At 45.2% G+C, this 25,067-nt stretch overlaps 3 protein-coding genes across 3 annotated transcripts in view; 1 reads left to right on the forward strand and 2 right to left on the reverse strand.

Moving 5' to 3' along the window:
• The window catches only part of nphp3 (nephronophthisis 3), a 26,561-nt gene continuing 1,494 nt past the window's right edge, over window positions 1–25,067 (forward strand). The window contains 48 exon segments of the mRNA XM_063873899.1: window positions 1–32; window positions 1,077–1,414; window positions 1,496–1,621; window positions 1,709–1,859; window positions 2,007–2,159; window positions 2,316–2,449; window positions 2,564–2,724; window positions 2,815–2,971; window positions 3,089–3,163; window positions 3,245–3,415; window positions 3,501–3,604; window positions 3,721–3,835; window positions 3,926–4,069; window positions 4,138–4,235; window positions 4,340–4,442; window positions 4,556–4,638; window positions 4,798–4,933; window positions 5,092–5,256; window positions 5,366–5,460; window positions 5,548–5,670; window positions 5,750–5,939; window positions 6,064–6,305; window positions 6,476–6,551; window positions 6,638–6,765; window positions 6,878–7,118; window positions 7,234–7,359; window positions 7,475–7,590; window positions 7,679–7,843; window positions 11,341–11,440; window positions 11,630–11,755; window positions 11,941–11,989; window positions 11,992–12,101; window positions 12,176–12,340; window positions 12,433–12,574; window positions 12,662–12,783; window positions 12,872–12,978; window positions 13,333–13,444; window positions 13,797–13,874; window positions 14,009–14,147; window positions 14,283–14,390; window positions 15,002–15,100; window positions 22,703–22,772; window positions 23,184–23,269; window positions 23,358–23,407; window positions 23,409–23,430; window positions 23,728–23,882; window positions 24,250–24,366; window positions 24,891–25,000. Of these exon segments, the coding sequence (XP_063729969.1) occupies window positions 1,091–1,414; window positions 1,496–1,621; window positions 1,709–1,859; window positions 2,007–2,159; window positions 2,316–2,449; window positions 2,564–2,724; window positions 2,815–2,971; window positions 3,089–3,163; window positions 3,245–3,415; window positions 3,501–3,604; window positions 3,721–3,835; window positions 3,926–4,069; window positions 4,138–4,235; window positions 4,340–4,442; window positions 4,556–4,638; window positions 4,798–4,933; window positions 5,092–5,256; window positions 5,366–5,460; window positions 5,548–5,670; window positions 5,750–5,939; window positions 6,064–6,305; window positions 6,476–6,551; window positions 6,638–6,765; window positions 6,878–7,118; window positions 7,234–7,359; window positions 7,475–7,590; window positions 7,679–7,843; window positions 11,341–11,440; window positions 11,630–11,755; window positions 11,941–11,989; window positions 11,992–12,101; window positions 12,176–12,340; window positions 12,433–12,574; window positions 12,662–12,783; window positions 12,872–12,978; window positions 13,333–13,444; window positions 13,797–13,874; window positions 14,009–14,147; window positions 14,283–14,390; window positions 15,002–15,100; window positions 22,703–22,772; window positions 23,184–23,269; window positions 23,358–23,407; window positions 23,409–23,430; window positions 23,728–23,882; window positions 24,250–24,366; window positions 24,891–25,000 (5,969 nt within the window). The 5' untranslated portion in view covers window positions 1–32; window positions 1,077–1,090.
• On the reverse strand, window positions 8,700–11,002 carry uba5 (ubiquitin-like modifier activating enzyme 5). The gene is made up of 8 exons (XM_063873897.1): window positions 10,550–11,002; window positions 10,383–10,467; window positions 10,196–10,300; window positions 9,882–10,009; window positions 9,669–9,804; window positions 9,475–9,553; window positions 9,261–9,367; window positions 8,700–9,120 (listed from the first exon to the last, which is right to left on the reverse strand). Exons 1-8 carry the CDS (start codon window positions 10,582–10,584, stop codon window positions 9,043–9,045), a joined length of 753 nt encoding a protein of 250 aa, XP_063729967.1. The 5' UTR covers window positions 10,585–11,002; the 3' UTR covers window positions 8,700–9,042.
• ackr4b (atypical chemokine receptor 4b) lies at window positions 17,758–19,325 on the reverse strand. The gene has a single exon (XM_063873896.1). The coding sequence runs from the start codon at window positions 19,050–19,052 to the stop codon at window positions 17,946–17,948; it is 1,107 nt and encodes a 368-aa protein (XP_063729966.1). The 5' UTR covers window positions 19,053–19,325; the 3' UTR covers window positions 17,758–17,945.

Consider the following 25,067-nt stretch of genomic DNA (forward strand, 5'->3'; position numbering starts at 1 on the left):
CAGCCAGGAAGAAGCTGTGAAGGGAGCGGACGGTTAGTGTATTTTTATTTGTTTAACGGAGCTGCAAAGGTCTTCACGGAGTTTTATTTAACGTCATGACGAAACTAGAGTATGCCCAAGTAAACGTGCAGAAGTCTTGACACCAACACATGTCGTGACGGGCGTGTTGAGCAGCTTTTACAGAGATTTTAGCTAGCTAACCAAGTACGTTCACTTGTGTTGGAATTGCTAACTAATTAGCTCCAACTGCATCCATATGGGCGTTAACGTTCAAAAACTAACGGTCGCTTTTAACCGTTGCTACAGTTGGAGAGAATGTTAGCTTGGTGGCTGTAGCTTCACATTGATGAGCTGTTTTGCATTAAAAAATACAGCACGGTGAAGCCAAATAAGGACCTAGATATGTCAACAACAATCCTATTTCACAGCAGTAGTTGATGGAAAACTCTACATTACTTTTCATAGACACAAAATGACTACAAACACACAAAAAGACTACAGAGTGACACTAAAAGACTACAAAGTCACACAAAATGACTACAAAGTAACACACAAAGTCCCGTTAATTAGCTTTAATAGAAGCATTGTACCTTTTGGCTTTAACTGTATAGGGACTAGCTGTTTTGCATTAAAGATGTAGCATGGATAACCCAAACAAGGACCCACAAATGTCACTAACAATCACATTTCACAGGTTGAATAAAACTACCTTTTTCATTGCAAAGGAGCAGCCAGTGGTGGAGAAAGTATACAAATCCTTTACTAAAGTACTAATACTATATAAACTGAGAATAGTACTAAAGCAAAAGTATTTAAGTATGAACAGGAACATATACTACAATTAATAGGAGTAAAAGTAGTTATTCCAGAAAAATACTTCACTTTTGAGAAGCTGAAAATGGAATTTTTCATAACAAAAAAATATTTGAACAATTATCAAAATTGCTGCCATATTTCCATTTGAATTGTAGTGAAGTAGAAGTATGAAGTGGCACAGAAAGGAAATACTCAGCTAAAGTACAAGTACCTCAAATGTGTCAGAAGGTTCACTGCTGCCGCCTTTTTCTATTCTAAAGCTGAGGCTGCCACCATGGGCACCGCATCCTCCCTGGTCAGCCCAGGAGAGGTGATAGAGGACGGATATGGAGGTGAAGGAGGAGAAGCCTGTGAGATCCCGGTGGAGGTGAAGCCCAAAGCCCGGCTCCTCCGAAGCTCCTTCCGCAGAGCGCCTCGGGTGATCGGGGCCAGTTTCAAATCCACCGGTTCTGTGGATCTAGAGTACGCTGCTGAGTATGAAAGACTCCGAAAAGAGTACGAAATCTTCCGTGTGAGCAAGAACAACGAGATCTCATCCATGCAAAAGAAGGAGGCCAAGCTGGACGAGGAGAACAAGAGGCTGAGGGCTGAGCTACAGGTAACATTTTTACTGTAGACTACTGAGATTCAGATACTACCTGGTTTGTGGATTCTTTTAATGCTCTTAATGTGACAACAGGCTCTGCAGAAGACCTACCAGAAGATCCTTAGAGAAAAAGAGAGCGCTCTTGAGGCAAAGTACCAAGCCATGGAGAGGGCTGCCACCTTCGAACACGACAGGGACAAAGTCAAGCGACAGTTTAAGGTAAACCCCACCAGAGTGTTACTGTGGAGCCTTCTCTCTCCATCCTGATTATTTGCAACCCTAACCAATGTGCTGAATGACCACCAGATTTTCCGGGAGACAAAAGAAAAAGAGATTCAGGATCTCCTGCGGGCCAAAAGGGACTTAGAGGCCAAACTGCAACAGCTGCAGGCTCAGGGAATACAGGTCTATGACCTGAATGATTCTGACTCAGATGACAACCAAACCACTGTCACTGGTAAGACCCCGAAAACAATGCTGGCAATTCATCTATAAATCCTTACTACCTTTATTCATTTAGCCACGAATATGCACGACTTATGTCTTGTGTTGTGTGATCAAAGCTGTAAAAGCAGTGCATTATTTACTTGCTGCATGTCTTCAGCTGCAGGGACGCAGTGTGAGTACTGGTCTGGTGGGGTGCTGGGAAGTGAGCCCTCTATGGGCAGCATGATGCAGTTACAACAGACCTTCAGAGGACCTGAATTTGCCCACAGCTTGATAGATGTGGAGGGCCCTTTTGCAAATGTGAGCAGAGGTGAGTCAAATTCAATAGGTCTGTAGAAATAATGGTGGCATTGTGATGTGGTTTGCAGGACATTGTTCTATATTTATGTTGGTGTACTTATAGCCTGAGTATGCACTCACTATTGTTTTGTGTGTTATTCTCACTACTTTTTCTCCTGTGTGTCAGATGACTGGGATGCTGCAGTGGCCAGTCTGCTTCAGGTCTCCCCTCACGTGCCCCAGGCCTTATGGAGTAACACCGTGCGCTGCTACCTCATTTTTACACAGGAGACCAAACCTGAGCTGGATGTCTTTATTAAGGTTTGTAAGATGGGCAATGTATGTCAAAAAACTATAAATATATACTGTTTTCATGGGTTATATTTGGTCTGAATGTCAGAATTTATTTAGCTTTGCCTCCTGTCTTCTTAACAGAAACACTCACCTGTGTTACGGAGGATGTGCGAGGGTCTTGGTCACTTCTACCTGAACGTCTGCTTCCCAGAGGAAAACGCTGCTTCGTACAATGTGGAGCGAAAGCAGGAGATTGAAAGGAGCTCTTTGTGTGTGCTTCTAGTCAAATCTACTGTCACTAGGTACAGTAAGTCCTACGGAATATTTGTTGTACATTGATTATTTTACTTATTTATAAGAAAATGTCTCTTCACATCCTTTCATGTGTGTAGCTCTGTGGTGGAGGATTGTGAGGAGGCTTTTGTGAAGAATCCAGATGGACATCCACTGGTGCTGTACCTTAGGACTGAAGAAGACCACAATCTGACCGGACCCACCAGGCAGCTGCTGGAAAGAGTCAACGCTGCAGACAAGGCTGCTAAAGTCAAGGTTAAAGTGTGGCAAATATTGTATCTCCTAGTATACCTTGCTTTTGAATGTGACATCCTGTCGGTTGCCAAATGCCAAACAGTGCTTGTACTTAAGTGTTTTTTAAATGAACCCTAGGTGGTGGATCATAGTGGTTCTGCAGAGGAAGGGGCTGACCTCATTTATTCTCAGCTGGAAAAAGTCATCAAACAGGTCAGACAGCATCAGTTGTTTTTTAATCAATGTAATTCTGTGATTGATGCTCATGATTCTACCTCTTCTACCCTAATGTAGGAGTTGCTGTGTCTGGAAGTAGCAGATGTTGACTCTAAGGACTCTGGGTTCGAGGAGGGTCGTGAGGAGGACTCAGGAGATGTGCTGTGGGACCTGCATGACGAGCAGGAGCAGATTGAGTCCTACCAGCAGGCCAGCAGCAGCACCTCCTCACAGCTAGGCTTCCAGAAGGTAGGGAAGATCTCTTCCTCTGTTTCTTAATCTTGTCCTGAATTCATTTGTTCTATTCTTTAATGTCCTGTGTTGTCCTCCTCAGTATATAGATCGTCTGAATGACATGATAGCTGCTCCTCCTCCCACCCCTCCTCTGCTGGTGTCAGGTGGTCCGGGATCAGGAAAGTCTCTCCTGCTCTCCAAATGGTGAGAAATTGTTCCTTCAGTCGAGTGTAATGTTTCCCCTGACTGATAAACCCTTCTTGAATCAAGTTATTTTGTATTGAAAGTGTTGTGTATGCTTGTTTTTTGCTCCTCCTCAGGATCGAGCAGCAGCAGAAGCAGTCTCCCAACACCTTGTTCCTTTATCACTTCGTCGGTCGCCCGCTTTCCACCAGCTCAGAGCCGGTGCTCATCATCAAACGCCTCACAGTCAAAGTAAGGGCTCTTTCAAAGGCAATACTTCCAGTAATAACTCTCACTCTTTTTGAATATCTGTCAGATATGTTTCTCTCTGTTGTCACGTAGCTGCTGCAGCACTTCTGGTCCATTTCCGGTCTGTCCATGGAGCCCAGTAAGATCTTAGAGGAGTTTCCCCGCTGGCTTGAGAGACTATCAGCACGCCATCAAGGAAACATCATCATTATCATCGACTCCATTGACCAGATACAGGTACGCTCCAGATGTTTTGTGTACTTTAGTAATAACTCTTCTTACTAATGTTTTTCTCCTTATGTCAGCAAGCAGAGAGACACATGAAGTGGCTCATTGACCCTCTCCCTGTCAATGTCAGAGTGGTGGTGTCTGTGAATGTAGAGACGTGTCCTCAAGCGTGGAGGTTAGAGACACAGCTTCAATTTACTGCATCTTAGTGCAAGGATGTATTATTCTAAATGTACCTGTAGAATTGCTATCTGTATTTCAGTGACTATGTCTGTTTAGGTTGTGGCCCACACTCCACCTGGACCCACTGAGTCCCAGAGAGGTCAGGAGCGTTGTGAATGCAGAGTGCCAGAGCATGGAGCTTAAACTAACCAAGGACCAGGTCAGTTAGCATCCCACCATCTTACTTTTAAGATTCAAAAGATATTTGGAATCCTTTGCTGAGATATGTTATTTGTAAGAATGATTCTCCTAAATGTTGTGTCTTTGTTGCAGGAGAAGAAGCTGGAGAGGCACTGCCGCTCTGCCTCCACCTGCAACGCCTTGTATATCACCCTCCTGGCAAGAATGATCATCAGGTTAGTTTCAGAAAAAATACATGTTATTACCATCCATGCTTCAGAGAACTTGGACAGAGTAAATTCACTTCAAAATGCATTGCCTTATCTCTGAATATGTGGCTTCATGTTAAATCTTATCGATTGGATCATGTGCTTTGTTTTGTTGCTGCCCAGCAGTATCTCAGGTTGCTCTCTGGAGAAGAGCCTGGAGCAGTGTCTGCAGTGTCAGGATACCATGTCTCTCTACCGCCTGGCTCTCAAGATGACGCTGAACTCCCTGAACTCAGACAGAGAGCGACACGTCATGAGAGAGGTGAGCAAATAACCATGAATTAAGCACTGTCTGCAGGTGTGTTTCTGCATCTCACCTCTTAGAGTCGCTGTTTGTTGTGTGCTCATGATGTTAACTCTCCTTTGTTTGCATGAATGTCTTCTCTATTAAACATGTGCTTGTTTTGTGTCTCTCTTCAGATGCTGTGCCTCGTTTGTTCTAGCCACAATGGAGTGAGTGAGTCTGAGGTGTTAGACCTCTTCCCAGAACTGGAGATGCCAGTCCTGTCCTGTCTGCTGTACCGTCTGAACAGGCTCTGCATCGTGACGCTGAGCTGTGGGCTCATCAGGTTTCAACACCTGCAGGTACTTTGGCCAGCAGAAAATCATAGAGTCATTGCAGATACAACATGCATCAGGAGCTATGATATTCCTGGGATGTTGAATAGACAATTTAGAATTATTTTTCTTCCAGGCTTGGGAAGCTGTAAGGTTGGAGTTCCTGGGTGGAGGAAGTAGCTCAGCTGCCTACAGAGAGAAACTCATCCAGTACTTCAGTCAGCAGCTCGGGTACATTAAGAGCAGTCATCGTCTTCTCCTAAAACACAGCTCTACTCCCAGTGCAACTTATGTAAATGTATGTGTTTTTGTGTGTAGCCAGGACCGTGTGACGTGGCGTGTTGCAGACGAGCTGCCCTGGCTGCTCCAACAGCAGGAGGATCGGACCAAACTCCAGCTCAGCCTCCTCAACCTGTTTGTCTCCCAGAACCTCTACAAGAGGTACAAAACATGCACACCCATGTGCTGTTACATACATATCCTACATGCAGTCTTACAGGTGTGTGTTCTCTTTTTCTAGGGGTCATTTCTCCGAGCTGCTGGCCTATTGGCAGTATGTGGGCAAAGACAAGAGCTCCATGGCCACAGAGTACTTTGACTCCCTGAAACAATATGAGAAGAGCTGTGACAGTGAAGACGGCATGACCAAGCTGGCAAACCTGTACGAGACTTTGGGACGTTTCCTCAAAGACCTGGGCCTCCCCAGTCAGGTCAGTGCTGGGTTACATATCTGAAAGAGTATTACCTTTGAAGTAATAAAAGAATACACACTTGTTCTGCTCACCCTGTTTATCAGTTTCATTTCTAACATATCATATCATGTCTGTTTTCTAGGCTGTAGCACCTCTACAAAGGTCCCTGGAGATCAGGGAGACGGCCCTGGACCCGGACCATCCCAGCGTAGCTCGCTCCCTGCACCAGCTGGCCGGGGTTTACGTCCAGTGGAAGAAGTACGGCAACGCTGAGCAGCTGTACAAGCAGGCGCTGGAGATCAGTGAGAATGCCTACGGAGCCGAGCATGCCAGCGTAGCACGAGAGCTGGAGTCCCTCGCCATGCTCTACCAGAAACAGAACAAGTAATGATCTCTTGGCCTTTACACGCGTGATGTTTTTTATTACTGCTGTTTCGTCGTACAGTTTATTGGTTGTTCCTGCCAGCTAATGTGTTAACAACGAGGTTTCATAATGATGTTATGGATTTTATACCACGTGTTTAATGACTTCCACCTGGCTGTTGTACACTCAGGTACGAGCAAGCAGAGAAACTGAGGAAGAGGTCAGTGAAGATCCGTCAGAAGACTGCGCGCCAGAAAGGCCATATGGTGAGCACATTCAAAGATACCTGCACACTGAGTCACTCTCACCTCATCAGTCGTAATGTACATGCCTGTGTGGATCCACCTTTCAGTACGGCTTCACGCTGCTGAGGCGCAGGGCTCTGCAGCTGGAGGAACTGACTCTGGGGAAAGACTCTGCGGACTCTGCAAAGACCCTCAATGAACTGGGTGTTCTGTACTACCTCCAGAACAACCTGGAGTAAGGCACACACGCTTAACCTTCTTTAATCTTGAATGACCTTTAAGAAGTTACAAAGAATTCAAATGCCCTTTCTGTGCATCTCTAACATCCCTCCCTCCGCCCTCTCCAGTGCTGCTAAGCTGTTCCTGACCCGCTCTCTGGAAACCCGTCAGCGCGTCCTCGGCCCGGATCACCCCGACTGCGCTCAGTCCCTCAACAACCTGGCCGCCCTGCACACGGAGAGGCGGGAGTACGAGGCGGCCGAGGACATGTATGAGAGAGCGCTGGACATCCGCAAGAGGGCTTTATCCCCGGACCACCCGTCGCTGGCATACACCCTCAAACACCTGGCCATGCTCTACAAACGCAGAGTGAGACTTCTGTCTGTTGATCAGCTCCTTCTGTGATGGCGGGGGATCTGATTTACGGTGTGTGTGTGTGTGTGTGTGTGTGTGTGCGTGTGCGTGTGTGCGTGTGTGCATGTAGGGGAAGCTGGAGAAGGCTGTGCCGCTGTATGAGCTGTCTCTGGACATCAGGGAAAAGAGTTTTGGGCCCAAACATCCCAGTGTGGCCACAGCACTGGTCAACCTGGCTGTGATCTACTGCCAACTGGTGAGCGTGATTTCTATATAACCTGTATCACATATTTAATGACTGAGAGGAGAATGTAGCTGTGTTTTAGGTCGTTTAGAGGTAAGTTAACTTCACATTTCTTTCTCCTTCACAGAAGAAGCACGGTGACGCCTTGCCTCTTTACGAACGAGCGCTCAAAGTCTATGAGGATAGTTTGGGACGTTCACACCCACGGGTCGGAGAGACCCTGAAGAACCTGGCTGTACTGAGGTACAGAAGTTGAAGCTTCATTTGGCAAATGAGAAGTTTGTCATTCAACATCTGAGACACTTTTTCTGTCTGTATTCCTGCTTCATAGCTACGAAGAGGGCGACTTTGAGAAGGCGGCAGAGCTTTACAAACGTGCGATGGAGATCAAGGAGGCCGAGCCGTCTCTGGTGTGCGGGAACGCCCCTTCCAGACACTCCTCCAGCGGGGACACATTCAGTCTGAGAGGACCTGCCCCCCTCCCACATGCCCCAAGGTGACTGTTCAGCCTCATATTCCCATTGAACAATATAGACTCTAACTACCATAGAATTGGGAACCATCCTGGTTGTTCTCTAGATGAAGGTAAAAGGGATGGTCAGTCTCTGAAGTCTGGCCTATTAATCTGTGAAACCTGTGTATTTACCACAAGTATTTATTATTATTGACAACGTAATCACATCTCTGTTAAATCCGCCCTTTCTAAATTGAACTCGGGTTTACATTTATAGTTATCTTATGCACTTTTATCCTCCTCACAGTGTACCAGCAAAACAGCAGCACAGACTGATTTGCTGTCATGGAAAGCCATGAGGGTTTGGCATATTTTAACTCATAAAACAATGAAGAATAACCCGGAACCTTAGGTGCTTTCCAATGTACACACGATATTATTATATGCACTTTTTAACTAGGCTTGAATATGTAAAGAATCCAGTTAAACAGGGCTTTTCAAATGTCTTTGGAATAGATGAATTATGACCTTTAGCTGATTTGTTCTGACTGAAATACTTCAGAGCTCCTATGTGCACATTGTGAAAAATGTGATTATTTATATGTTAAGACACCATTTAAGTTTACATGACATCATGTTTACCTAGCAGTATTGAGTCCAGTATGTAATCCAAAAAGGGAACCAAAGATAGGCGTCCTAAAATGTGTAGATAGTGCCACTTGTATCAAGGTTAAGTACAATTAAGAAATGGTAGTATGACTGAGTGTACATGAAACCCAAAGGGACAGTGAGTGTGCCGAATCCCTTTTTCTTATTGCCTCAATGTACATGTTTTTATATATTCATGTAGAAATGTAATGTAATTTAAATCTGTACAGAACAACAGAAATCACACAGATTGTATTCCATCTAATAAATACTTTATTGAGACTAAACATGTTTTAATCTGATGCGGCTGATGTTTACTTAAAGCTGAGCCATCCATTCATCAAAACCGTAGAAAATACACATCATGATTCATGTTAATGCACTGCGATAGTATCCCAGGTTCAGGACGTTTAACACTCTCTCCCGTTATGTCAATTACACATTTGACTGTGTCGTGTGAAATGTCATTTGAAGCACTTTCATGCAGTTCCGTTCTTTAGCGGTTAATTAGTTAATTGATTAAAAAAAGGAAAAGGAATAGACACATGAGAAAAGCTATATGAGAATAACAGACATGTTTCTGCAGATTGTTCCTACAGCTTTCTCATCTGAGCCATCAGTTCTTCTAGGCTCTGCTCCGTCTCCACCACCGTCTCCCCACTGGCTGAACTCTGGATCAGAAGAGGGAAAACAAGTGTCATGATTACAATTAGCTAACTCTGCATTCTTCAGGAAAGGGCCGTAATATTCTCCCGTGTAAGTATTTAAAGCGAGGAACATGTTAAGCTGTGTTGTGTCACAGGATACTAACCTCAGCTGGAATGGTGTACGCCACAGTGATGCCTTCTGGGAGGTCGGGCACAGCCCCTGTTGCAGCCTGCAACTCTGTATCTGTCACCTCTGAGACTACTTCAATACCTGCACAGCAAGAAGGGTGTGTTATTACACATAAAGAGGAGATATTCTGTGTTGCACGATGCCAAATGGTTACAGATCTGACACTGGAATAGTGGTTTGATGCTCACCCCAGTCATTGTCCTCGTGTACGATCGCCTCCTCTTCTTCCTCTACAACTTCAACTTTAGGCCGCTCTGCTTCTCTCTTCTAAAGGGGAATATCAACACACACAGACGCTGTTTGCTTACAAGAAAGAAAGAGTTGGAATTGCGATAAAAATGGCTTTTGGTAGGTCCTAGTTTGTAATACAGCAGACACCCACCTTGTACTCCTCCTGTTGTATCCTGCAGTAGGGGTCGCTACACTGAGGGTTGGCTTTCATGGCCATGGTGGGGAAGAAGTCCTGCATGGCGTTGTAGCCGAGATAATGACTGACAGTCCCAAACTTCAACAGATACCTGAAAACAAAAATGTAACTAAATACATACAGACAAACCTTCCATTTTTAGGTTGAATTAAAAAAGAGATATCTTACTTGAGAACATTTTGCACCAGGATGCCTGCCACCACACCCATGGTTGTGGGTAAGCTGGCAGCACACACACCCTCCCTCTTTAGGGTCTTCTCGTCGATGTTTGCAGCCACCACCAGAGGAGGAGCGCACTGACAAAGGAAGTATTGCAATGTGAGTACTACCGTTGTTTTTCTTAATGTTCTACAAGTTTTGCAGGAAGCTAAGAAAGGTACACTACTGTGTGTGTGTGTGTGTGTGTGTGTGTGTGTGTGTGTGTGTGTGTGTGTGTGTGTGTGTGTGTGTGTGTGTGTGTGTGTGTGTGTGTGTGGACTTACAGCAAAGCACGCCGTCTCTCCGGGGATGATGAGCTGGATGTGTCCCGACACAGCGTTCTCACTCACCCCCGACTCCATCCAGATCTGACCCAGCTCGTTACAGGCCTGTGACAAACATGGCAACATTAATACAAGAGTCAAATGTACAGAACCCGGTACAACATGAGGTTTTTTATCCTGCACTTACTGTATTTATGGCCATTCTAGCCTCAAAGTTGTCCACACAGCTCAGGATCAAATCCACCGGCTTCCCTTCTTCCAGCCCTCCATAACTGAGAGGACACAATAGGTTTTTGTGAATGAATTTACAAGTGAGGTGTGAGAATAATACAACCAGAGAGAAGCAATCCTCACCTGATGCGCTCCATAAAATGTGTGAAGTTTTCCATGGTGGTGATATTGTAGTTGTGGGTCTCAAATGAAACGTCTGGGTTGATGTTCCTGTTGGATAAAGGGAGTAAAATGTCAGCTTCAGCTCCTCTACCGTCGCCATTACGGAAACAAAAGGCCCTTAACGATGCGAATAAAATACAGGATGTACTTTCAGTAATATAAGGGGAAAAGGACTGTTTTGACGGATAAATCTGCTCAGAAAGTACACGTCTTCACAACTGAAATCAGCTGTGAGACTGCGTGTTCCCGTAAATACCGTCCGTGTAGAAACCAGTACAATTAGTTCAAAATGTTCCTACATTATTATTGAATTAATTCAACATTTTTAGAATTATAAGGACGACGATTAAATTGTGCTGTGTTTTTAAGCTGTTACATTTTCTATGACCTTAAATAATAATATTCCTTTTCCCGATAAGACATGACGTCGGTGTGCGCAGCCGTAAAGGGTCCGACTCCCTCTATCAACAACGCGAAAGTTAGCTCAGCGATGCACCTGGAAATCATTAATCTCATCTGACTAACAAACATGGAGGAGCCGACCACTCCCGTTCGACAGCAACACACATTCAGTGTTAGCAGGCTTCAAAAATATCTGTCCGTCAACTCGAGGGTGTCACGTGAGGACACACTCACTGTCAGACAGTACAGGTAAATACAGTTTGTTTCTCTTCAACTTTAAAGAGCAGGTAAAGGCTGGGAGTGTAAAGGCTAACTGATAAGATGCTAACTGATTCCTGTTGTCTTTGCAGCGCTGGTCAGTCCAACCCAACCTTCCTGATCCAGACCCCCTCAGACAGCTATGTGCTCAGGAAGAAACCCCCAGGTGAGCTGCTGCCTGGAGCCCACAAGGTAAATAAACATGGGACAAATGAGTCATTCTAGTTCCACAAAAAACTCAAACGTCATCAATGCCAATAAAATGCATATAGCATATTCAGAATACATACCTATTGTATACTGTATTATAAACTATGTTGGACTCATGTGGAGTAACATCTTTGAGTATTAAGCAGTGCATCTGTGTGTCTCTGTCTGCAGGTGGACCGGGAGTACCGGGTGCAGAAGGCTCTGTTCTCCGCCGGCTTCCCCGTTCCTCAGCCTCTCCTGCACTGCACTGACGCTGAAATCATCGGGACAGAGTTCTACTTAATGGAGCATATTAAAGTAAGTTTGTCTCACCAAGACAGTGTCCGTGCATCGTATGTATTTATTGCTCTTTTGATGGCCTTTGCTCTCTATTATGATGAAAGATGGAATTTGGACCTGTGTTTACCCTCTGATTGACGTGCACAGGCTTCTAAAAACATGCTCAACCACCATATGAAGATGCATGCTTTTTAATTTTGTAGGGGCGTATATTCAGGGATCTCCGTCTCCCAGGAGTGAGTGCAGCAGAGAGGCAGCTCTATATGTGGCAGCAGTGGAAGCGTTGGCAAAGCTCCACTCACTGGACCTTGCATCACTGAACCTGCAGGGGTTTGGAAAAGGAGCTGGGTACTGCCAGAGACAAGTGAGCGCAGGACCGTAAATCAAACATATACCTTTACATCTTCTGGAGTAAACATTGAAAATCCCTCTGTAAAGGTCTCCACCTGGACGAAGCAGTACACAGCAGCAGCCCACAGGGACATCCCAGCCATGAACGAGCTCTCTAATTGGTTGATGAACAGTCTGCCAGCCAATGACAACGAGGTCACGCTGGTCCATGGAGATTTCCGATTGGACAATTTGATATTCCATCCAACAGAGGTACAACTTCTAAAATATCTGATCTTCCTTTAGTGTAGTGGATAAAAGCTGCTCCACCCAGCTTATTCTTTGGAGGTTATTCATGTCATTAGGCCCGTGTGATGGCCGTGTTGGACTGGGAGCTGTCCACCACTGGGCAGCCTCTGGCAGACCTGGCTTACTTCCTGATGCCTCACTACTGGCCCACCAGTATGAACATCATAAGCACGCTGGGCAGCTTGAGAGGAGTAGAAGGTAAGAAAATAACAACTCCAAACAGCCTGATAAATAAAGGAAGCAGCTCAGGTAGATGGACATGATTTGATCAAACATTTTGTGCAGGTATTCCAGATGTGGCCGACCTGATGTCCATTTACTGCCGGTGCCGAGGGATCCCTTCTGCTCTGCCAGAGTTGAACTTCTACCTGGCCTTGTCTGTCTTTAAAATGGCAGGGATCGCACAGGTTTGTACTAATTTATAGACAACAAATGATATTGTCATTTTCAGGCAGTAGCCTTTTATTTTCCTTTATTCCCCATATTATCTCTTAGGGGGTCTATGCACGCCACCTACTGGGCAATGCGAGCGCTCCGAATGCAGAGGAGTTCGGCCAGTGTGTGGAGCCGTTGGCTAAGACTGCCTTGCAGCTCGCACAGAGGTTGGTCACTTGAGTTGCATGACAAAGGCCCTGTTGTTGTTTTTATACGAGCTGTTATTTCAATTCAGTGACTCCTCAACTACTTTCAGATGATGCTACATGTGTGTGTTGACGCTGTATCCGACTCGTATTTCCTTTGTAAGCTTTCCTGTAACACAGACCCATTTGTTTGGGGTTTGTAAAAGTCCTGATTGTTAAATATTCCCATATAAGCAGCAGAAGAAGACTCTGTTATGAATGGAAACAGACTCCACCTGCTGACTGAATGTTAGCCAGCTGCAGTAGGAATTTGGCGTCCAGCTGCTGTTTCTTCAGAGACTCCCTGCTGACTCTTTAATGTGTGTCCCTTCCCAGGTCCGCCACAGGTCCGACAGCAGACGGTCTGTTCCTGCAGACGGCTAAAGGCCGGGCTATTCTGCAGCAGGTCAAAGACTTCATGAGACAACACGTGCTTCCTGCTCAGGAGGTCAGTGCTTTGAGAGAGAGTTTTAACTCGCACATGAAAGGGTTTGACTGAGCACACCGGCTCAATTATGCAGTCAGGATTAATCCATCCGAGCGGGAGAACAAGGAGGCTGTTGATTACATGAATTATATCGCATGCAGAAGCAGAATCAGCACCATCTTGTTTGGTTTTGATGTGGGGAGCAGTGGGCAGGTTTACTGATTAGTTTCTCCTACATTAACACTGTAAAATAGTCAAATATGTGTAAATGTCATAATGGTAAAGGTTCCCACAAAGAAAGAGAGTGCTGAAGTGAGAGAAGAGTAAAAAAAATCAAGTCAAAGCTGATTCAAAAAATGTTGTTTTTCTCCAGGAAGTTGCAGAGTATTACTCCAAACACGCTCATTCTCCACAGAGGTGGCACACCCCCCAAACAATAGAGGATCTGAAGGTATGTCAGGAAGTCTTTTTTAACATTTCAGTTTGATGTTTTGACGATACAATCAAACAACATATGACAATAAGCAAAATAACCATATAATATATTCAATTTGGAGCTGAATTAATACAGGTCTGTGTGTCCAGGTGAAGGCCAGGCAGGCCGGGCTGTGGAACTTGTTCCTGCCGGCGGTCAGCGCTCTCAGTCAGCTGGACTACGCCTTCATCGCAGAGGAGACCGGACGCTGCCTCTTCGCTCCGGAAGTCTTCAACTGCCAGGCTCCCGGTAACACATGGTTTCAGATATTCAGATCAATCCCATCTCCCTTCTTCTCAGTCACACACTTACAGCTTGGCCTTGCACTTCACAGACACAACATAACGTAACTCCTGATATCCTAAGTCTGATGTTTCTCCACAGACACCGGCAATATGGAGGTGCTGCACATTTTTGGCAGTGAGGAGCAGAAGAGGAAGTGGCTGGAGCCTCTGCTCAGAGGGGAGATTCGCTCCTGCTTCTGTATGACAGGTAGCTCCATGAATGTATCCTATCACAGGAACACTGTGCTTTAACAGAAAGGGATGAAAGTGTAAGGGATTTAACTTTAAGAGGCAGAACGTGGAGGCTTATGGGAGCAACTTGAAATGCTTTTTGTAGTAACAAGGTACTGCTCAAGTGGATTTTCAGTTCTGGTTCTGGTTTTCAATGAGCCATGTTGCACGGTTGCTCTATAGTTTGGAAATTCTTCATGGCAACAGCAGAAAAACTTTCACCCTATGAGTAATTTCTCCCTGTTTCCCCCTCTTTGCTTTCCTCCCTGCCTGGAAACTGCAGCATATTGAGGTGATTACCGTGGGTGTGAGCGTCCCTGCGGCTTCTCTTATAAACACACATGGTGATCAGTTGTGTTTTGGTGATGCTTCTTGTGTGTGTTCTAGTGTGGATGACAAAGAACAGGACCCTGTCTCTTGTGCTGATAAACATTTTACGTTGTTAGGGATCGTCTGCTGTAGAGATTTAGTATGACCCCCCCCCCTAGTCTCCACAATATTGGAAAAAAATATGAAACATTTAGAGCTGGGGATTAGATATCTAGGAACAGTTTGTATTTTGAATCCTCCCTGTGGTCCCTTCCCCAGAGCCTGATGTGGCCTCCAGTGATGCCACCAACATGCAGTGCACGCTCCGCAGGGACGGAGACCACTTCGTCATTGACGGCAAGAAATGGTGGAGCAGCGGTAGGTCCATTTCTGTTTCCATTGGCCCTATAAGAAAACAATGCACTCCAACACATTGTACGTGGTAGGCTAAGGGGCGGGACATCTTCTTTCTGAGCCGTCCAGCTAACCAATCAGTTCAAGCTGGGCTCTGGTTTCAGACAGAGGGTGAAATAGGTGCTGCAGCACAGGCAGGATGAGACACTTAAAGAGCTTTCTGAACATTAAAGCATGGAGACATGTCCCAGGAGAGACTCTATGCACTGAAAATAAACAGAAAAGAGCCCTCCCCTTAAACCAAAGGATGTTTTAGAAAGAGTAAATCCTTAAAATGTATCGTGCTTTTTAATGTTCTAAAGATGTTGCCTCAAAGCACAGTAAAAGCACCCAGAGTCCTAACATTTGGACAGCAAGATAGGGCAGATGACTCATTTATTAAGCAGTAAAGAACACTTAAGGAGTTGAAGTATGGATGTAATTTATTCTGGAAAATCTGTCTCAAAGCAGTGTGTGTTTATCAACTAAGATAAGATATTATAAATGATTCCAGGTGAACAACATGCCCTTAACATAAATCTAAATGCATCAGTCACTGTGGATTTATGGTCTCTGGCTCTAATTGGCTCTATAAATAAATATAAAGTAGAGAAGTGAAATTAAGTCACGATCATCGTACAGATTAAGTCCAAAAGTCGTATTAGTGTTTTTAGATGTCTATCGAGGTCTCCACACGCTGAGGACTGAAAGACATTCCAGATGTTTCCGCTGACCCAGATGTGGCCTGAGGTCTGACTCCCAGTTCAACGGGAAACAGTGGCATGTTGTTCTCTTTTTCCCAAATCTGCACGGGATTCTTTCTCCTCATTGAAAACTCCTCCAAAAAGTGGTACAGTTTACAGAGAAAGAGTTTCATTTTCACATCATTTTCCTTTTCTTTGGAAGGGAACTTTCCATCAGTAAAAAAAAAGAAACCTTGGGTTGTAAGAATGTTCTCTGCCGGCATAAATACATCTCTCTGTTAGGAAAGTATGCTGCTGTCGAAGGCCGATCATTCTTCTTTGTGGACTGCCTTTGTGGCAAACCATAATATTCAAGAGGGTTTTATACCTCTTCCCTCTCCAGACACTCTGTATTTCAGCATGCAGTGTCTCTCCAGTCTCCATGCTTCAATGTTCAAAAAGCTCTTCATTTTTCTCAGACTGTCTGTGCTGCAGCACCTCTTTTCACCCTCTGTCTGAAACCAGAGCCCAGTCTGATCTGATTGGTTATCTGGCCGGCTCTGTTGTGACTGGCCAACCGCTTAGAGATGTCCCGCCCCCTTAGCTTATCACGTATAATGTGTTCAAGTGCTAGCCAATAGGAGCGTGAGTGTTCCATAGGGATTTCACTATGCTCCGGAACTCTGGGATTTTAGCCTTTGCAGATCCTTCACATGCCCGAAAACCTATAGATCGCACTACAGGAGAGGGGAACCCCCTAGAAAAGCAGTAAAACTAGATCACTTCTTATTGAACTTATTCTGAGGGTCTCTCTCATTTTTTCCAGAAGTGTTCTCTTCCAGATCGCCACTCATTCGGGTGTTTCCTAATATGCTTTCCAAGGCCCTTGTGTAGATGATATTCTTCCACAGAAAGTAGAGACCCATCATCTCTGTGGTCTGCTTGCTGTGTTTCACTCCCCGTCGTTCTTGCATTGGGTTGTCATGCAATAATCCCACCATAGGTTCAGTTTACTGGAATATGGGCTGATCCAGAGTGATGCAGTATGTGTTGGGTCTTTACTGTAAATGCTGTTCGGGTCTGTGGTGTGGACGCTATAAAAGACTCCCCTGATCATGGTAATGCACTTAAATGAGTCCCAGACCTGCATGAGCATACAGGCTCACACAAGCACAGACCAAGTACACGTGTTTAGCATTAGGGTTAGTCTGCTTGGTGAAAGAATATCCTACTATAAGTCATTATCATTTTAGTTTTTCTTAAAGTAAAACCTTACTTTACAACTGCATATGTTTATTCAAGCCTTTGCAGACCATTGACATGCACACAAACCTATTTAACACACTAAAGGGCCTCTTTAATACTTGCTCTGGCTGTAAAGACCTTGTTTAGGCTACAGTTTGAAAAGTCTCCAAGCGAACACAACAAGTCTGACCTTCCCCTCCAACACATCTGAGCTGTGACGTTGGAGAGGCGATGGCTACCAGGTCCTGCAGACGGAAAGAATGGTCAACGATACCGGGCTTTATGGATCTGGTGAGGAGGTTTATCTTACCCTCTCTCAGAGCTGCTGTAGTGCAAACAGGCTGATTAAAGCACTGTTAACTCTGGGGGTAAATATTAAAATCTTTGCACACTTTGAGAATGCATTTATATATTTAAGTAAACTATAAATCATTATAAACTGCATTCCAGTCCAAACCATTGCTCTTTCAGGCTCATTTAATTGGATTAAAATCAAATAAATGGTCAAAAAACTCCTATTAAATAGTTTTTCCAGAGGAGTCGTGTTGCCCCTTTTTGCTCTGAAGCCATCCCTCATCCAAACACAGCGTGTGATGAAATGAGATGCAGATGTTCCGACTGCAGCAGAGCAGACTGGAAGGTTGATTTGTATTTGTTGTGAGGGAACAGAGAGGGATGCATGTTGACTTTCAGCTACATTTAATAGCAACAGCCTCACAGAAAATGTGTCTTTTATTTAACAAAATACATAATTTATACAAAATGCTTTGCTTCATTTAGTGCATATAAACTCACTCTACATGTATTGTAGTTGGTCCCTTATTATTATAATAATAACCGTGTGTAAATATATATACAGAGACGTACACGTTAGTAGAGGAAACAGATGCATGTTTTGAGTCTTAAATGGTGAAGGTGCTGGTGTCCTGGTCCTCTGAACCGGACTTTGATTGCGCTTGCGTGCACGTGTTGAGAGCGATCTCCACCGCCGGCTCCGCCACGTGTCTCGGGTGTCTCCCCAGTCGCTGTCCAAGGTGTTTTGCCACTTTCAGGACGTGTCCCCTGAAGGAGGACCCGATGAAAGCGTAGAGGAGAGGGTTGATGCAGGCGTGGGCCAGCGCCAGGCTCTCCGTCACCTGCACGGCCCGGTCCAGACCCTTGCTGACCTCGCAGTCCGTCACCAGCATGTAGATGATGTCCATGGCTCGGCACAGCTTCACCACGTTGTAGGGCAGCTGGGTGATCAGGAACACCGCCACCACCGCCAGCAGGACTCGCAGAGCACGCCATTTTCTCTCTCTCCGCACCCCGGCTGCACGGCTCAGCGCCCGCCCCACCCAGCAGTAGCACACCACCATGACCAAGAAAGGGAGCAGGAATCTCAGAATCACCTCCATCAGCTCCAGGGCGGCTTTAGCAGGCCGGGCCATGCTGTGCGGATACTTGGCCGTGCAGGCTATCCGGTGATGGGAGTGCTTCACCGTGGAGAAGATGAGCTCAGGAAGGCCAAGGAAGCTGGCTGTAACCCACAACATCACGCACACCAGGAGCCACTGTCTCCGGACCCGGGGCCCACTCCTGCCTGTGGGATTGCAGGATACAGCACGGTAGCGATCCACACTAATGCACGCCAGCATCAGCATGCCACAGCTGAAGTTGGTACTGTAAAGGAAGGACGTGAGCTTGCAGGCTGCCACGCCCAACCTCCACCCGTGCACGGCGTCTGCCGCCCAGAAAGGCAGCGTGAAGAGGAGCAGCAAGTCTGAGATGGCCAGGTTGAGGATGCACACATCTGTCAGGGTGCGCAGTCGCAGCTTTGACGTGTAAACCACCACGACCAGGGCATTCCCAGCCAGGCCCACCACCAGAGCCAGGGCGTAGATGACCGGGAGGAACACGCTGGCGAACGAGCGCACCGCCTCCTTGTCACAAACAGTGTGTTCGTAGTTGTAGTCGTAAGTGTCATTTGAGTGGGAGTCGTCATCGTCTTCATAGTAGAAATCCTCCATTTCTTCTCCTGCACAGAGAGAAGAAACAGTCCAATTAAAGGGTCTTATTTTACTACACTGTCCTCTTTAGTTTCACATGAAGATGAAATATGGGTTTTATAATCAGATCCATTTGCCTGCTGTCTGAACCCAGCGGCAGCAGAGTAAGCCTCGATCTGCTTTCCAACACAAACAGGAAGAGGGAATTCTTTCTTCTTGCATGGTTTCACTAATGGCTTAAGCTGCGTCTGTGTGAGCCTGACTAACCCCAGTGAACGCAGAGAGGACACGACTAATGGAAAACAACGAATGATGGGATTTAGTTTGCATTCTGTTTGATAAGTGATCTTCATTTTGCAGCAGGATCTACTGAGCATCCATCCACAGCTTATAGACCTTTTATCTGACCTGCAAACACTTCCAGTTTCATCCAGTGATGACATCTTTTGGCAGACAAAGACAAGGCTGACAGGAAGTATGCGCAGCGACAGATGAAAGTGCAGCTAAGGTCTCGTGCCAGCTTCAAATCCAGGATGTTGCCTTGACTCTGTGGTGTGTGTTTGTTCTACAGGACATCCCATTGAGGATTTGAAGACAGCTATCACCCTCACGTTGGCCTCAGATGTTGTGTCTACTGGGACTTGGATAATACAGGCGTGTGTGTACCTAGTTACAATCAAACTATCTATTTATCTCTGGAGGAACATCATGATCACACTGAGTTAAAACCGCTCCCTAGCTGTGTTTACGTGTATGTTGATATCATATTTAGTAGTTCATTTGAGTCACTAACAAGTGCAATTCCACTAAAATTGCAAAACCCATCTCGAGCCGCATGATTTGACTCTCATTCATGGAATATTTTCATCCCTTCTTGGCAGATCGCACTGCAATGACAACAGTGGTTTTATGAACAGGGTCCAGGTTTGTTATATAAGGAGTCTTCATTATGGGCGGAGGAGCAGGGGTTTCTGAAGCAGCTGGAACAGTCCACAGCTGCTCCTCACATAAGGGCAGTGTCATGTCTTGACGCATGTTTTTAATTAGGGTCTTAGGGTTATTTGTGGCCAGGAGCTAAATAGAAAAGTACAGGTTGGATATGTAATGAACGTTATATAAATGTGTGAAGAGACACGATTTAGTGTGTTTAACAGGCCCTGTTATGCGTCTTGGTTTTCCCTCTCCTGTAGTGTGTTTGTATAGGTGTGTGCATGTAAATGGTCTGAAAACGCTAAAATCCCTCCAGAGAGAGTTTGGTTTGTTTTGTGGTGACTGTTCTGTCTACATTTGGATCAGACATTGCACATTATATATAAATAACTAAAGCATTTGAGACAAAATTCCTCTGTTTTTACATGGTAGCCTCAGAAAAACCACAAAGCTTGTTTAAGAAAGCAAAACGAAGCCCTGCGGAGCTACAGGGAAACAGATTCATAATCTCACGATGGTTATAATAATGTCATAAAATGCAGGACTTTGACTGTTAGGGTTTACAGTAAATGAACCTTGAGTACCGGGAAAACCATTCTTCTGTATTAATCAGGGTGTTCAAGCAAATATAAAAAGCAGTTTAAGTCGGTATGTTAACTCTGAATCAAGAGTGCTTATCACACAATCAATAGTGTAAAGGAATATGGTTGATGTACAAAAGGAAAGTACTTTCCAAGATGTTGAACTTTCTTCCAGCAACTGTTTGTTTTGTAGTTATGGAAAAGATAACAGAAAAGAGAATAAAGTGAAATCTATTTTCCTACCTCGTTTCTGTTCCTCTGTGGGTTTGTAGAGTTCTTGATACCCTGCTTTAATCCCACACTACCAGCTGATGAGTGTCCTGAGGAGAGGGTTGTGCAGCACAGGGCTGACGTGACTCTCCGCCCCTCTCTCTGACACTCACTGCACCTCTCTACCACGTAGCTGTGGGTGTGTGTGTTAGTGTGTGTGAGACTGTGTTATTATGCAGGATAAAGGCACAAACAACACGTGTGTGTGTGTGTGTGTGTGTATGTGTGTGTGTGTGTGTGTGTGTGTGGTTGTGTGTGTGTGTGGGTGTGTGTGTGTGTGTGTGTGTGTGTGTGTGTGTGTGTGTGTGTGTGTGTGTGTGTGTGTGTGTGTGTGTGTGACTGTGTTATTATGCAGGATAAAGGCACAAACAACACGTGTGTGTGTGTGGTTGTGTGTGTGTGTGTGTGTGTGTGTGTGTGTGTGTGTGTGTGTGTGTGCAGAGCAGCACAGAGAGAAGCTGTTTGCTAATCTCTGCCCTTTGTTTGTTTCTGAGATGATGTGTAAAATAACATTCCCATCAGGGTGTAAATGTTAGTCCTATTTAAAAGCGTTTTGTTTACTGGACTGTAGCCGTTGTTTGTTTGTTGTGTATATTGTTAAGCAACCTCCCTCACATTAGTAAAAGTCAGTGGAGTAAAGTGGCTTTCACCTTGTTTCCCCTGTGGTTTTTCTAGTAAAACACTTCCTTCTTCCTTCCTTAGAACTGTCTGTACCTCTGTTGTCTGAGCAAAGACAAAGCAAAATAATCTAGACATTTCTCAGGAAAGCATGTTCCTGTAAAGTGTGTTTAAGATGAAGGGAAAGGCATTTGTTTTTGATCACACTTAACGTTTTTCCTGAATATCTGGATGTCACATTCTCAGAAAGAGGGATTATGTGCTGGGAGGTTTTATGTTCATTCTAGCGATGACAGGACGTGTACAGGCCTGACTGTTGCATGACAGCAGGGCTCACCTCGTACCGCGGACCAACAGCAGTTATGTTAAGGTTAACAGGTAATCCCATCCTGCCACGGGCCAAACACGCTTCCCCTAAATGTGGTTCTGAGGTGGAGTCTTTTTTTAAATCCTTTATTAGAAGCTTAGTCATTAAATTTTTTCACCATTTCTCAATTTTATTCTCAAAAAGAGGCGACATTATGCCCTTTTTGCCGGTTTCCTTAGCCTGTAGTCACAACAGAGCCGGCCAGCTCTGGTTTCAGACAGAGGGTGAAAAGAAGAGCTGCAGCACAGGCAGTGTGAGACACTAAAGCATGGAGACATGTCCCAGGAGAGACACTAAAGCATGGAGACATGTCCCAGGAGAGACCCTACATACTGATATACCTGGAAATGAGCAGAGTATGTCCTCTTTAATGGGAGTATAGATGTCTTGCTTGTTGCTGTCTGGTGTCCAGATGTCCTTTCGCCACTTTGACCGGGGCTAAACAGGAAGGCAGACTATCGGTCGCCCTGTCTATGCCTTTGGGACACAAAGCCACATTAGAGACTGTTTGTCTGACTCCCAGCGTGGGAAATACCAAGGAATCATCCTCACTTCATTTCCACTGTATCTAGATGGTTTGATATCTGTTTCATTTTTAATATGATGGCTTATTTCCCAAGTATTTATTTTGAGCAGGCATAAAGGAGCATTTTGATAAGACTTAAGTACATTCTCAGTTTGTTGCTCAGTGTGAAAGAATCCAACTCAGGAGAAAATGAACGTGTTGCTGCTGTCCTGCCATCAGTCTGTCACAAACTCCATTGCAGTTCCCATCTAGAAGCCCACATTGTTTCCTCCTAGACAGTCAGAATGTGAAGTGTCTTCTCCCATTGTTTGTTTTACCATCAGACTCCAAGAACAATGTAAATGAACCACTGCTTTTCTTGGCTTCCCCCCCCCCCCAGGTGCTGGCAATCCCCAGTGCAAAGTGGCCATTGTGATGTGCAGGAGCGCCTCTCAGGGTGTGAGCAGCAGGTCAGTGACACAGTGCTCCGTTACACTTTACACAGTCTTCTGCCCATTGACTTCTTTCTGTGCCACTATAGAATAATAATAATAGAAAAGGACTTTGGTTTCTTGCATTGTCACCCTCCTCGTCTTTCTGCCTGGAGGTTGGGATCACATGACACTCAAGTTTCAATTGAATCTTGTTGTCACTTGTTTAATCCGTTGAATCGTGTGGCTTTACAGTTGCAAACATTGAAGTTGTACATGGGAAAACAAACCTCTGCAAACCACCACGCCCGGAGATCTGCTCGGCACTTTCTCCTTGTTATGTCAGCAGTGTATCCAGGCACACGCCCAGCCTTGTTTGCAAAAAACCTTAGTCACAATGGTTACTGTGGAATGCAGATTGTGTTTAAATAATGCTTTGTTGTTTCTCAGGCATGGGCAGCACAGTATGATCCTGGTCCCCATGGACACACCGGGGGTACAGCTCGTCAGACCGCTCACTGTGTTTGGACAGGATGGTATCTGACATTACATCTCCAAGTGCTTTTGATATTGGGCTTTTTCCAGAGCAAATTAACCAGATAACTCGCTCGTTTCTGTGCTCAGATGCCATCCACGGTGGCCACTTTGAGGTGCACTTTGAAAACGTGCGAGTCCCCTGCCTCGAACATCATCCTGGGTAAACTCGCTGCGTGTCTACACTTACCTCCCTCTTCTTCAGAAGCCACTATGAAATACATAACCTCTTTATTGTGTTTGGACAGTTAAGTAATCCTGGATGGCAGTTGTGTGTGTGAGGTCACCAAGTCAGAGATTCAATTTCTCTTCTGGGCTGAGTCATAGAAACTCTTCCTATTTAAGGGCAAACTATACTGTAGGTACAATCCTTAAGGACATGCACCTACATACAGGCTATACTGTGTCGTTTTTCCTCTTGTTATCCCTCTGGTTTGTGTCCTGCTCGTTTGGTTTCCAGGCGAAGGCAGGGGATTTGAGATTGCCCAGGGTCGCCTCGGTCCGGGCCGACTGCACCACTGCATGAGGGCCGTCGGTGTTGCAGAGTTTGCTCTGGAGCTGCTCTGCAGACGAGCTGCATCCAGAAGCACGTTCAGAAAGAAACTGTATCAACATGTAAGTGATTCACTGACCCTCTGACTTTAAGTGGAGCGCTGTGGTGCTGCAGCACGGTGGTGTAATGTAGGCCAAGTTTATTATATAGCACCTTTCAACACAAGGCAATTCAAGGTGCTTCACAAGAATGAAAAGCATTGAGAAATAGTGCAGCCGACACACATTACAAATAGCTTTTAAAATGGTCATGAAAGTAAGATTTTAAAAGCTTGACTTGTACTTGTGGTGTTGCTACTTTTACGTAGTTAAATTGTGAGTACTTCTTACAGCACTGCTGTAGCATGCGTTGACCTGCTGCTGACATCTACTGGACTCATGTAGAGATGCAGCTTGAATTGATTTGCGCTCTTCTCTGTGTTGTTTGTAGGAAGTGGTTGCTCACTGGATAGCAGAGTGCCGTCTCCTGATAGATCAGACCCGCCTGCTGACTCTGCATGCTGCACAGTCTCTGGATACACTGGGCAGCCGGGCGGCTCGCAAACAGGTAACCCCTCCATTAATCTGAGACGTACTGTAGTAATATACTCATTTCAATAGTGGACCTTAACATTCTATACTCTGTGGCTCTTCTCATATTTTCGACATGCTATTCTGTCACAATTTAAGATAAGGGTCCGGATGAAGTTTTGTCCTGAACCAATGTTTTTACTTTTTCGCCATACTGTATTATGCCTTATTTGGACAGAACGCACCGTTCCGTACCCCTACGCAGTACTCAGTGGTTTTTCAGCACTTTTTGGACATGATATACTGCGTAGGGGTACGGCACGGTGTATGTTTTATACATGGTGCCCATTTCTGCTCCTCACAACCTCTTTCTAGATCCGCACAGCTCTACACTTTCAATATAGTATTTATCCTATTTTTATGATGCGTGTTCTTCTGTCTTTGTCTGCAACATTTATACTGAAGCAAATTCCTCGTATGTGTAAACCCACCTGGTAACAGATTCGGACACAGCCAGACTTCCATAACCTCTTGTAAACGTTGCTCTGCTCTTTTTCCTAGATTGCTATGATCAAGGTGGCTGCAGCCCAGATGGCCTGTAAGGTGCTGGACTGTGCTATTCAGGTGCATGGAGCTGCAGGTGTGTCCGGAGACTTTCCACTCTCACAGATGTAAGTTCTCCCTCCCTCACACACACACTAAATTAAGCATTAACTATGGTCCTTCCCGATGCCAGGG

Source organism: Eleginops maclovinus, chromosome 21, assembly GCF_036324505.1.
Source record: "Eleginops maclovinus isolate JMC-PN-2008 ecotype Puerto Natales chromosome 21, JC_Emac_rtc_rv5, whole genome shotgun sequence".
Classification (NCBI taxonomy): Eukaryota; Metazoa; Chordata; class Actinopteri; order Perciformes; family Eleginopidae; genus Eleginops; species Eleginops maclovinus.

Bases quoted from the DNA above. Each gene is read 5' to 3' on its own strand.
- ackr4b (XM_063873896.1), bottom strand. From the start codon at position 19,052: ATGGAGGATTTCTACTATGAAGACGATGACGACTCCCACTCAAATGAC.
- uba5 (XM_063873897.1), bottom strand. From the start codon at position 10,584: ATGGAAAACTTCACACATTTTATGGAGCGCATCAG. The intron at 10,468-10,549 runs GTGAGGATTGCT...GTGTCCTCTCAG, and splicing joins CATTTTATGGAGCGCATCAG to TTATGGAGGGCTGGAAGAAG. The intron at 9,554-9,668 runs GTGGGTGTCTGC...ATTCCCCTTTAG, and splicing joins TACAACAGGAGGAGTACAAG to AAGAGAGAAGCAGAGCGGCC.